The sequence below is a fragment of the Hemicordylus capensis genome, chromosome 5 (assembly GCF_027244095.1).
Source record: "Hemicordylus capensis ecotype Gifberg chromosome 5, rHemCap1.1.pri, whole genome shotgun sequence".
In the NCBI taxonomy this organism is placed as follows: Eukaryota; Metazoa; Chordata; class Lepidosauria; order Squamata; family Cordylidae; genus Hemicordylus; species Hemicordylus capensis.
This window is the reverse complement of record NC_069661.1, coordinates 196,168,701-196,181,713: the sequence shown is the minus strand read 5'-3', so window position 1 is coordinate 196,181,713 and position 13,013 is coordinate 196,168,701. Positions and strand designations below refer to the sequence as shown.

At 42.1% G+C, this 13,013-nt stretch overlaps 1 protein-coding gene across 1 annotated transcript in view; it reads right to left on the bottom strand.

Annotated features, from left to right (window-relative positions):
- The window catches only part of PTPRQ (protein tyrosine phosphatase receptor type Q), a 230,805-nt gene that overhangs the window by 134,554 nt on the left and 83,238 nt on the right, over positions 1 to 13,013 (bottom strand). The window contains exons 18-22 of the mRNA XM_053258033.1: positions 6,790 to 6,962; positions 5,752 to 5,962; positions 4,599 to 4,724; positions 4,325 to 4,504; positions 3,048 to 3,155 (exon numbers count right to left, since the gene is read on the bottom strand). Coding sequence (XP_053114008.1) covers positions 3,048 to 3,155; positions 4,325 to 4,504; positions 4,599 to 4,724; positions 5,752 to 5,962; positions 6,790 to 6,962 — 798 coding nt within the window. The remainder of the gene's footprint in view (positions 1 to 3,047; positions 3,156 to 4,324; positions 4,505 to 4,598; positions 4,725 to 5,751; positions 5,963 to 6,789; positions 6,963 to 13,013) is intronic.

Genomic DNA, 13,013 nt, shown 5'->3' with positions numbered 1-13,013 from the left:
TATATCTGAATGTGAGTCTGTTGTTTTGCAGCAAAAGCAATCTGCGGTTTACCTCACCAAACTCCAATTTGAACCTTTGGTTTGTAGTGAGTTTCATTGCTCCAACCTGAGGTTTGAAGGGGTCATCATTGCGTCTGAATACAGATGCCATCATACTTGGAGTTTCATGCTATTTCTGGAATCAAAATTATAGAGAGGGCGGCCCAGACCCGCTCAGGAATGCATCTGCTTCATGCCTGCCACACTTCTCGCTGGCTGCCTCTCTGAGCACTTGTCCCACCCCCTGTCTCCGGACTCAAGACATTGTCCAGCAACAGGGATGCTGCGTTGTCCCGTCCCAAGCTTCTAAGCCTGTCAAAGGGAAAAGTCACTGTGTCTCTTGTCCCAGGACCAGCTCCTTCCCCCTGGATAAAGGCATGCAGTCTCTGGTATTACTCATGTGAAGAACCACACAGCAGGAGCAGTATTGCCCCCAGTCACAGGAGAGATTCCTCCTATGTGATGATGATGATGATGGGTGCTGCTCAGGAGAAGACCACTGTCTCATGAGAGTGAAAGACCATGGAGACACACATGTGGGCCAGATGGCAGCTGCTGCCCAGCCTGGTTGTTCGACACAAGCAGGCCATGGGGATAGGTACCATAGCAACACCCTTCCTTCTCCTGGTGACTGCAACAAAGAAGCAGACCAAGCAATCCCTCTGCCAGTCTGGTCATCCATTGGCACATATCCATGTTTGTTTTTGCCTGCTACGGCCACCCTACTTTCCTGGGATCGCTGATAATTGGGGCTCCCCTCATGTGTGATGCCCCATGGTGGCCAATCTGCATACGCCGCAACACCAGTCCATACCCAGGAAATTTGAATTATAGTAAAGATCTGTGCCCAAATTTGTTTTACACTGCCCAGAATCTTTGGATGGGGTGGTTTATAAATGTAATAAATAATTAATAAATGCCCAGTCCTGGTGTTTCCCTAGTCTGCCTGCCCGGACACATGGAGCATCTTGGGAGTATGAAAGGATTGCCTGGAAAGGAGGGGATCATGGTATACAAGTTCCATTCTTTACCACAGAGAATGGGGGTCCCACTCAAGTGGGACCCCTTTGATTTGGATGGCCTACCTCATGAGAGCGCAGTCTGAAGGCACAAAGCTCACTGAGCCTCTGGTACTCCCCAGTGAATTGGCCCTCTCATGAGAAGGCTAATCCCCAGGTGGCAAGACAACACAGGGGCAGGTGTGTGCTTGGGTTTTCTTGGATTGCTTTGCCCGGGTCTGCCATCACAAGAGCATCCTTTGTCACAGTGGACCAGACCCCAGGATCCTTTGCCCTCCCTCATATACATATTCCGTCCTGGGAAGTCATCATGATCCCTTCCCAGAGTAACAGAAAAAAAGTGCCCCTCTCCATCTCCCCATTGCCAGTAATTGTGCTTGTGCAGCACAATTTCTTGTGCTGTTTTGCTGCAGGGCTCTTACAAGGGCAGTGGTACAATTGCTGTCAGAAGGGATTAAATGCCATTTAAAGGGATTTAAATGCCCTTTCCCTGCCGAGAGTGGACAGTCCATTCCAAAAAGGCATGATCGCTCTCTGCAAGCCTCCGTGAAGACTGTGGCCAATGACTGCTGCTCTGCAGATGTTCTGACATCTTGCAACATGATCACTATGGAGCTTGCTGGCAACGCAAGCACTATGGAGCTTGCTAGGATGCAGCCTCAGCGGACCATGAAGAGAGAGTGGCTCCCCTGGCCTAAAACTAGTCTGCAATGTTTCAAAACACATCTGCAATGCGATTCACGGTTAAGAAAATTAACCTCAGGTTTGTCTCTACCCACAGTTTGCCATTACATGCGAATGCGGCTATAGAATCTGTAATGTCACTTTTGCAAAACCAAGCTTTAGATGCAATGACATTTTCCCTTCTCATATTTATGTTATCATCAGTTATAGGTACCTTATCACCATGATGGTAAAAATATAACACAGGGCAGCAAATTGGGATTAATTTCCAAATGTTGACTATAATCAGGAACTAACCCATTTCTGCCAAAATCACTGATGCATTTGAATGCAAAATAAAAAGCATTATATATTTCCTTTTATTTAGCTACTTCTTTCAATTACAATAAATATCGGCCCTTATTAGGTACATCAGGTTTGAACTTCAGAAGCTAGCAGGTTAGTGCAGAAATATACAGGCACTCCCTGATTTACAAACACTCAACTTACAAACAACCCATACTAACAACAAAGCTCCACAACTTATTAATTTAATGAAGTCCACAACTTACAAATGCCAACCAGCACATACAAAAAACCATCCAACTTACAAATGCCAACCGGCACATACAAACAAACACCCAATTTTGCCACTCAGCAGTGTTCCCTCTAAGCCGTGCATATGCGCATGTGCTCACACATTTTTTGATGTCTGCTCAGTTAATTTTAGATCCCGCTCAGGCTGAATCAGAAAGGCCCCATTCTGAATGCATATGCGCACACACTGCCTTGATACTACCACCCAGAACAAAACTCATTCTGCACACAGATGAAAAAAATTAGAGAACACTGCTGCCCAGAGAACAATTTGTTATGGGAAAGCTAACAAATAATGATGTTGTTGTTGTTATTTCACAACACAACGCAATTGTAAGTGGGACTCCCTGTAATTTTCTTTCACATAAAACAACACTGGCAAGGAAAAGCTGGTATGTGGCATCCTGTTCAAACTAGGAAAATGTATATTTAGAAAAGCAGACAAGAAATATGAGAGAGAAAATTCTTATCATGAACATTCTCAAAAACTCACAGATTTATTGACTTTCAAGCCAGACAGACTTATTTACTGATAGCTCAAAGTCAGATTGAATCAAAACAGGAATTGTCTGAATTAGCTCATAAGGTTTCCAATTTACAAAAACTAAGGCACAGTTTACATTTTATCATTTATTTATATTGATATTGTATTCAGCATTTTTGGTAATTATATTTATCAATAATCAAATATATCCCAAATAATAAAATTAGTACAAACAATACACTTACCATCTTCAGGTGTTCGCACAAAAATATCATTGTCTTCAGATAAAGCACTTTCTCCAACAATGGTGGAAGCTGCTACTCTCATTTTATAATTTGTATACTTCCTCAAACCTAGAAAGAAAAAGAAAATTCTACAGACAAAATCAACTGGTATCTTCATTTGAATAAGTCCGGCTGAAATGAATAGATTTGTGGTTTCATGGTTAGCGCGTTAGACGAGGATTGGGAAGACCCAAGTTCAAATCTCCATTCAGCCATGAAACTCACTGGGTGATTCTGGGCCAGTCACTTATCTCTCAGCCTAACCTACCACACAGGGCTGTTGTGAGGATAAACACAGAGCTATTTATTGTGAAAGGCATCATCCCATACTGAGCGGGAGATGGCAATGGTAAACCCCTCCTGCATTCTACCAAAGAAAACCACATGGCCCTGTGGGCACCAGGAGTTGTCACTGACTCGACAGCACAACTTTACCTTTAGACACTATGGGCCCTTTGAGGATAAACAGGATATAAATGTAAATAAATTAATTTGCATAGATAAATTCATTCACTCCAGTGGGAACTGAGAAGAAATTCTGAGGGACTGGTGATGCTGAGATTCTTTCAACATGATCTGCCATGTTTTCATGTGGCTTACATACTAAAAGAGAAAAACAAGTTACTTTTGAAGACTTTAGAAAAGGAAATATTTAGGAAAAGCTGTAAAATTTTATTTTAGAAGGGGTTTAATCCAGGATGAGTTTCTTTGGGAAAGCTGGTTTCAGTTTCTATTTTTATGGGCCATAAGCCAAACAGCTACTTGGGCATGCTCTACTTGAGAAATTTTGACTTTTTAAATTTAGTAGTAGATCTTCATGCCTGTTCGGATTGGCTTTTGAACTATGAGACATGGGGAGTGGGCTCCTGCTTGAAAAACAGCAATTACAAAGCCCCCTTGAGCTGCAGACCTAGGAAAATGGTTCTTTGGATCCTGGCCAAGTTTTTTAATGATTTCTGTAAATCATAAAAAGCTAGTTAGAAAGAAAGATTTAAATTATGCACTTCCATTGCATTTATTTTCAAATATAACAAAAACAAAACTTTGACAGGTTCTGAGCTATCTTAAAAGGTGCGTTGCATCAAACTGTGGAAGTGCCCAGAAGTGACTGTAAGTGCATGTTAGTTCCCTAAAAGCATGCAGACAATAGAGCTGCAGAATATGAAAACAGTTACACATATATGTCACTAACATGTTTTCCATAGCTACCATTATAATTATTTTACAGTAACTCCTACCTGTAATCAAGATGCTGTGATTTGATGTTGTCCAGTCAAAAACTTTATTTGTATCCAGCTCCATTGCATAAACTGTGTAATGTGTGATTTCCCCATTTGGATTTATTGGTATATCCCAGGAGAGCAAAATAGAGGATGAACTCATATTTTTATAATTTATATTTTCTACAGCGCTTGGAACTGCAGAACAAATGCAATATATTGTGAATTATTGTTGAACCACTAGATAAGAATGAAGAGCTGCCAGCATGAAATTTCAGTCATAAAATTTTACCTTGTTCACTTGTCCTAACAATGAGAATCTCTGGTGGCCCTTCTCCAATGATGGTAAAAGCAGAAACAATGATTGCATATTTAGTGAAAGGTAGGAGTCCTTTTACAAGATATGACAGCTGCTCAGCTGAGTGAGGTTGATGGTATCAGCAAACATTCACATGTTAAAAAGGAAATAAATTTTCATTATTGTTATAGTAAATATTCAACTTTAAAATTATTGCCACATTGATCAGTACAAAACAAATGAGCATTTCCCCCTTTAAACAAAATAAAATGTTTGAAAAGGAATTTAGGCTGGCCCTTCATAGGAATTAATAATATATTTCGTAGAATATACTAGACTGAACAACAGAAGTCACAAATGTTTCCATTCATACTAAAAAGGTTAAGTTTTTCTCATAATGGTAATGGAAAATATAGTTTTGAACAGTGGGCATAAGATCAGTAGTGATAGTTAAGTCGATCAGCTGCATTTTTAAAAAACTAAGCTAAAGCTCTAGTTTCATTTACTATTGACCTTTAAAAGAATGTAAATAAAATCAGAATGTGGCGTTCTGTACTTTGTTTAATGTCTTCACTCTAAAAATTCAGAAAGGTATTTTAAGCCTGTATCTGTCAGCCAAGTCTTGTTTAATGGGTCATAAATATCCATACTTAGTCAAGAAAAATGTTCCATTGATAATGCTGTGCAAGTGGCTGTGCTATTGACATCACTGTGTCACAAGGTCACCTCCACCTGTTTGTTGCCCCATGTAGCAGAGTTGTAACTTTTTGACCTATTTACCTTCAGTGACATCTGAAAACCTATCAGTCAAAAGCTCTTGGAAAAATTAAGGTCCATATGGGACATGGAGATATGTTAATCTCTCCCAATCACACCTGTCTTGGCAACTGTAATAACTGATTGTCTATGCAGCTTGTCCAATAGCTCTGGCATCTTCTTTCCCTAGAAGGAGGTCAGCTGGGTGACAAGAGGCTAGCAGTCTGCTTGTGTGGCATTCCCCATTGCTCCAGAAGGCAGTTTTGTAGGGGACGGAGAATTTGACTTCCGCAAGTGACCCATTAATAATTTGGCTGAACTCTGTGCTAAAGATCATATACATGACAGCAGGCTTTTGAACAATGAGGCAGGAAAAAACCCTTTAACTTACCAGAATCGGAATGTAGTTCTGCAACTCCATTCAAATTGGGTAAATTATCAACAGACACGCTAGGAAATTTTACTGGAGAAAATGTGTTTACTGGGGGGAGCATCTCAGCTGAACCTTCATATAAGCCAGTTACTGTTTCTATTTTACTCCAAGTGACAGATGATGGTGCATTTTCATTTATCATGTCTGGATCTACAGATTCAATAAAGTACTAAAAATGAAAGAAATAAGTTAGAGAAACTCTTTCTGGCTAAAATTCTTTAATTGTCACATTAGGATAAAACATATTTACATAAGAAGCTGCCTTATACTGAGTCATACCATTGGTCCATCATCTCAGTATTGTCAACACAGACTAGCAGCAACTCTGCAGAGTTTCAGACACGAAATGCTAGGAATTGAACCTGGGTCTTTTGCGTGCACAACATGTAATTTATACACATGTATATAGCCCTGTTCAGGTGTTTAGAGAGAACACCGGTGAGCACACTTACCAGGCTGAAAGGGGGTCAGAAGTCCTGCTCACAGCCTGTTGTTCATGCTCCCACGCTTCGTCTGAAGAGAGGAACATTGCATAAGTGTGACTATCCAAGGTTGACTCAGCCTTCCATCCTTCCGAGGTTGGTAAAATGAGTACCCAGAATGTTGGGGGCAATATGCTAAATCACTGTAAACCGCTTAGAGAGCTCTGGCTATAGACCGGTATATAAATGTAAGTGCTATTGCTATTGCTATTGCTATCCCCGTTTCTGTGATTGGAAGGCTGGGTGCCCCCCAATCACATTTACAGTGTGTTTCATTGGATAAACGTTTCTTTAAGTGTAAGAGCAGGGTGGGAGAGTGAGTGACAGGCTGGAGGTGGGACTTCCAACCTCCTTTCAGCCTTGTAAGCGCGTTCACTGGCGTTCTCTCTGAACTCATGAACAGGGCCTATAACTACAGCCCTTCCCCAAATCATCAGTTAGTAGTAACTACTTTTAAATCAAATCAACTTTACTTTTTCTTTTTCTTTAATGTTTTTTGACATTTTTCATTTACCTTTACTTTTTCTGTAAGAATTGTGTCTTCAAGAGTCTCTCCTGTATCTTCAAGTAATACCTTTACTCGGTACTGGGTGATTATTCCATTTGGCTGCTTTGGTTTCATCCAAGCAATATTAATAAAGGTCGCTGCTACCTCTGCTATATGCAGATCAAATACAGATCCTGGAACTGGAACATAATGAAAACAAGGAAAGCGAAACATTGTCCTAAGGACTTCAATTTGCATATTGTTTATGAAGTACTGTATACACAAACACTGTATACACAAACACTTGCATGCATAATAAAATATTTTGTGTGGATGAATATGGAGTTTAAGGGCCAAACTAGGCAGTATGCCTGTTGCAGGATTGGGACCTATTTGCTTGATTTTTCTAATGTAAATAGCACACACACAAGGGCCCAGTTTGGGACTGCAGGAGGCTTTAACCCATTGCCTCTAATGATGATCCAATCTGGATTGGACCTCCCTGCAGCTGTTATTTGTTCCAGGGTAAAAGCTCCCATTGGTGCCAAAAGGAGTTTTTCATTGGGGCAAAGAGCAACTGGGGACCAAACCAGGTCAAAGCGTTGAAGCCTTCCCCACAACATGGACCTGATCTGGATCAGCCCTCATTACAGAAACCAAGCATGTTAATCTCAATCATGCAATAGGGGTGTTGTCTAATTTGGTCCTAAGCTTGATAACTTGTGTGGTCATTAAAACATGTGGTTTGGATTTGGACAATCTTACCTTGAATATAGGCATATCTGTATCTAAAATGGAACACAAAGTTGTGTATGCCAAAGTTGAAACAAGATCAGTAGCCTGCAAGTTTGGCCAGTGTTCATTCTGCTATGCTTTTTTAAAACAACAACAACAACAACAACAACAGAGTACTATGTACCCCATTCCAAAAAGTTGCCAAATATTAGGTTTGTGCTAATGTAGTTAGCTCTGGGCTAACCAAAATGTCTTTAGGGTACTGGAAATAGGATGCCTTGTTCTCTTACATCCATATAATGCATTGTTTTACTCAGTTTTGCAATATGCATGCTGCTGTACTGCATGTGGGGATGGTAACTATTTTCAGTAAAGTAGACCAACACTTTGCTCATGTCATGGCTCAAGTCAGCTAACAGCTCCAGAAGCGGGGGTGGGCGGGCGTGGGGAGATTGTTATGCCAGCAGTAGCATGGCTATTGACCTCACATGAAGGAATGGTTAATCCACTGGGGCTAAAAACTCCTACCAGTAATCTTTAGAGCTTGAGTTAACCATTTACTCTCATGCCCAGGGCAGCTAACAATTTTCTTGTGGCAAATAGTATCTCTGACCAGTCTATCTTCCATTGTTCATCAAATTTACAGGAACTTGTACCACATTCTGGAGAAATGAGGAAAAGGAGACATGCCTACAGAGAAAGTGCTACATTTGGGGACATAGAAGCAGAGGGGTTGAATGCTCCTCTCCCCAGCTCTTCAATGACAGGGCCTGCTCAAGTCCCTGCAATATGTGGAGCCTATACTGCCCTACATCACAATGATTAGCATTTTTGCTAGTACCTCATAAGAGTGGTAGCTGCATACAAATTGATGCAGCAGCAAGTAAACATGCATTTTCTCTCTTTGCCCACTTTGGGCTAAACAGGTCTTCTGTATTTGCTAGGAAAAAAATCTTATATACAGGGTTTTGTTATAAGCAGGGTCAGCATCAACACACAGCACTCTTGGGCAGCTGCTGAGGGCATAGGAATTTGGGAAGGGGACACTGCTGAAGCCTGCCTTGGGTCCTGTGAAGGACTGGGCCCAGCCACTAAACAGCAGCTCCTGGCATAATGTAACAGGGACACAGGTTTATCTGATACTCAGCAGGCTGGCGGTGGCAGCGGTAGCATCAGCACTTTACAGGTGAAACAGAAAATTAGAATATCGTGCAAAAGTCCATTAATTTTAGTAATGCAAATTAAAAGGTGAAACTGATATATGAGACAGATGCATTACATGCAAAGCGAGATAAGTCAAGCCTTAATTTGTTATAATTGTGATGATCATGGCGTACAGCTCATGAAAACCCCAAATCCACAATCCCAGAAAATTAGAATATTACATGGAACCAAGAAGACAAGGATTGAAGAACAGAACAATATCGGACCTCTGAAAAGTATAAGCATGCATATGTATTCAGTACTTGGTTTGGGCCCCTTTTGCAGCAATTACTGCCTCAATGCGGCGTGGCATGGATGCTATCAGCCTGTGGCACTGATGAGGTATTATGGAAGACCAGGATGCTTCAATAGCGGCCTTCAGCAATTCTGCATTGTTTGGTCTCATGTCTCTCATCCTTCTCTTGGCAATGCCCCATAGATTCTCTATGGGGTCAGGTCAGGCGAGTTTGCTGGCCAATCAAGCACAGTACACTGTACTTTTCAGAGGTCCGATATTGTTCTATTCTTCAATCCTTGTCTTCTTGGTTCCATGTAATATTCTAATTTTCTGAGATTGTGGATTTGGGGTTTTCATGAGCTGTACGCCATGATCATCACAATTATAACAAATTAAGGCTTGACTTATCTCACTTTGCATGTAATGCATCTGTCTCATATATCAGTTTCACCTTTTAATTTGCATTACTGAAATTAATGGACTTTTGCACGATATTCTAATTTTCCGAGTTTCACCTGTAACAAGCAGTGGCTGCCCACCATGTTTTTACGCTCCACAGAGTCTCATGTGTGCTGGACTAGGACCGGGGAGACCCGAGTTCAAATCCCTATGCAGCCATGAAACTAGCTGGGTGACTCTGGGCCAGTCACTTCTCTCTCAGCCTAACCTACTTCACAGGGTTGTTGTGAAAGACAAACTCAAGTATATAGTACACTGCTCTGGGCTCCTTGGAGGAAGAGCAGGATATAAATGTAATAATAATAATGATGATGATGGTGATGCAGTGTCACAACACTGTGAGGCATTGTGTGTGTGTGTGTGTGTGTGTGTGTGTGTGTGTGTGTGTGTGTATGTGTGTGTACGCACGCTGGTTGGGGGGACATGTCAGGCAACAGCGGTCAGCTAGAATACTATTGTTGCTGCTTCTGATGGAGGTCCATTAGAAGTCAGCTTGCTGAGGCTCCTCTCAAACCTGAAGCCCATCCCTAGCCATTAAAAAACCAAAGATATAGTGAGCATGGGAACTGAATAAATTTATTATGTGCTTAAATAGTTATCTTCTGAGCAATGGAATTTGTAAGGAAACACTGGTGCAGCACAAGATCAGAATAATGGCAGATTAACTGTACTGGTGCTCCGGGGAAGGAGTGATTTCCAGACTAACCCTTCCCTGGAGCACTGGTGCAGTTAGTCTGTGGAATCACTGTTATTCTGATTCTCTTATTGCACTGGTGCTTTCTTAGTCAGAATAATATCAATCAGTATACACTATGACTCCTATACATATGCTATGATTCTTAAGCATATTGAATGCAATCTTGTTTCTTAAATGCAAATTTTTACAAGATTGTAGTGTACATCAAGAGATCAATGTTGTGTAAGGTAATACTACCTCTAAGCTAAATAAGCTGCAGCGGTAAATCTCTTCATTGATATGAGAAAGACCTAGGAAATTCCAAAACAGTAGGTTGACTCTTAGCACTTACTGCCACCTAACGGTCATATAATTGCTGTGCCTCACAAGAGGATTTTCATTTAGAAAATATAAGGACTGAGGCCCAGAAAGGATAATTCCTGATTTTTTATTTTATTTTAAAAATATGCCTTTCCAAAGTTGTTCCCAGAACTTCCAACCTATTATTTCAATTTCATGGTTTCAGAACCTGACTACTGAAAGTGTGGATTTCCATTAAAGTTGTTCTCATACCTGAGCCATAATTTGCTTAATGAACTCAGAGATGAGGCAGCTTTTGAATTGGAAAAGTCTCTGTGTGTGTGGTGTGGGGGAGAGAAATCAGATGCATGAAGAAAAACAGGTTGCTCACCTGTAACTGGTGATCTGGTAGTGATCCATTGACATCCATAGAATGGGTTCTGCACCTGCGCAGAAGCCTCTCGGTGTGTAGTTCCACAGTTCCTCTCAGTGCTTGCGCCCCACCCTATGTGACCACATGGCTATTTAAGGCAGAAGGACGCGCAAGCAGCTCAGTTCCTTGGAGACCATCAAAGCAGTTGAGCATCCCTGGAGCATTAGGATGAGCTCTACTACGTAGACCTGAGCACTACTGCGGAGGGGAGGTTCGGGAGCGTCTAATGGATGTCAATGGATCACTACCAGACTATCAGTTACAGGTAAACAACCTGTTTATGTGGAGCGTGATCCATTGAATCCAATAGAATGGGTGATTAGCTAGCTCCTTTAGGAGGTGGGAGCTGTAGTGCTACTGTAACACCCTTTTGAGAACTGCTCTTCTAAAATTCACCGCCACTGCAGAGCGCAAGTCAATGGCATAATGTTTCATGAAGGGCTGTTCAGATAGTCAGGTGGCAGCCCTACAGATGTCTTGAAAAGATATGCCAGATACCGTGTTTCCCCGAAAATAAGACATACCCATAAAATAAGCCGTAGCAGGATTTCTAAGCAGTTGTGCAATATAAGCCATACCCCAAAAATAAGACATAGTGGTGATCTCTCCTGGCTCAGTAGCAGGCTGCTTGCTGAAGCTTTCCCCCTATCCCCCTGGTGTTTGTGTGGGGTGAGAGAGACCCACAGACAGGGGCGTAACGATACCGGTAGGGGTGGCAGGCTGCAAGCTGAGGCATACGGTAGAGGGAAGTACGGTAAAAAATCTCCTCAGAAAATCTCCTCCTCAAAAATCTCCCCTCCTCCTGGCAGTGGCAGACAGCGGCGAGAGTAAGCGCGGCGGTGGCAGACGTCGCTTCCCGGCGTACTCTCGCCACCTCCCGCCACCGCCGCGCTTACTCTCGCCGCTGTCCGCCACCGCCAGGAGGAGGGGAGATTTTTGAGGAGGAGATTTTCTGAGGAGATTTTTTACCGTACTTCCCTCTACCGTATGCCTCAGCTTGCAGCCTGCCACCCCTACCAGTATCGTTACGCCCCTGTCTGTGGGTCTCTCTCACCCCCCACACACACCAGTAAAGCTGCTGCTCCCCAACACTGACCAGCAACAGTCTGTGGGTCTTATATGGATCAAATGAGAGTTATGACAATGTTCCAGAAGAAGATGACTTAACTATAATTGAATAAATGTAGATTGTTGTACCACACTTAATAAAAATAAGACATCCCCTGAAAATAAGCCATAGTGTGTCTCCTTGAGGAAAAATAAATATTAGACAGTGTCTTATTTTCGGGGAAACACGGTAGGTGAGCTGCAGAGGCCCCATAAGCCCTAGTTGAATGTGCCCTAATAGACTTGGGGGGTTGTACTTTCTGCATCTTACAGGTCATTAATATAGTTTCTACAAGCCAATGGGACAGTCTCTGTCTAGATAAGACTCATTTCATTGTTTTTTCTTTGTAAGAAATGAATAGCTTATTTGATTTTCTGATGGCCTTAGTCTTTGATAAATAGAACAACAGGGCCCTGGTGTAGAAGTGGCAGAATATCCTGCAACATTGTCATTTGATACTTCTTCACATGGATGTATTTGTTGAGATGTCTCAAGCCCATAATTGGCCGGATTCTCCCGTCTCTCTTGGGAATCTGGAAATAGTGGGAGTAAAAACCACCTCTGAGCCCATTGCACCTGGACTATTGCTTTTTGTGTGTAGAAGTTCCTGAACCTCCTGTTGAAGGGCAGGAGTCTCTGTGAGTGAGCTTTGAACTCTATCACATAGCCTGATGTCACAATCTTCAAAACCCAGCAATCCAATGTTATGTTGCGCCATGCTTGAGCATGACTTGCCAATCTGATGGTGTTGTTGGCTATCGAGGCCTGAGGGTTGATGCTGGTGACCGTCTCCCATTCCCCTTCGGTGTTCTGGAAGGGTGACAAAAGCAGATTGTCCTCCGATGACAGGGGGTGCAATGGGCTGTCTCCTATCTGAAAGGCGCTGTTTGTTGCCTTCTACCTGCTTATTACGTTGGTTTTGATTGTTCTTACCCTTTTGTGGGTAATGCCACTTGGTGAAGAATTGATACTGTATGTCTTTTTATAGTCTCTGCGGTCTTGAGGTCTATACGAGGACCATGGACGGTTATACTGTTTCAGTTTCGACGTGTTTCGGTTTCGACTGTTTCGGTTTCGACAGTGTGAGCACTGTAAGATA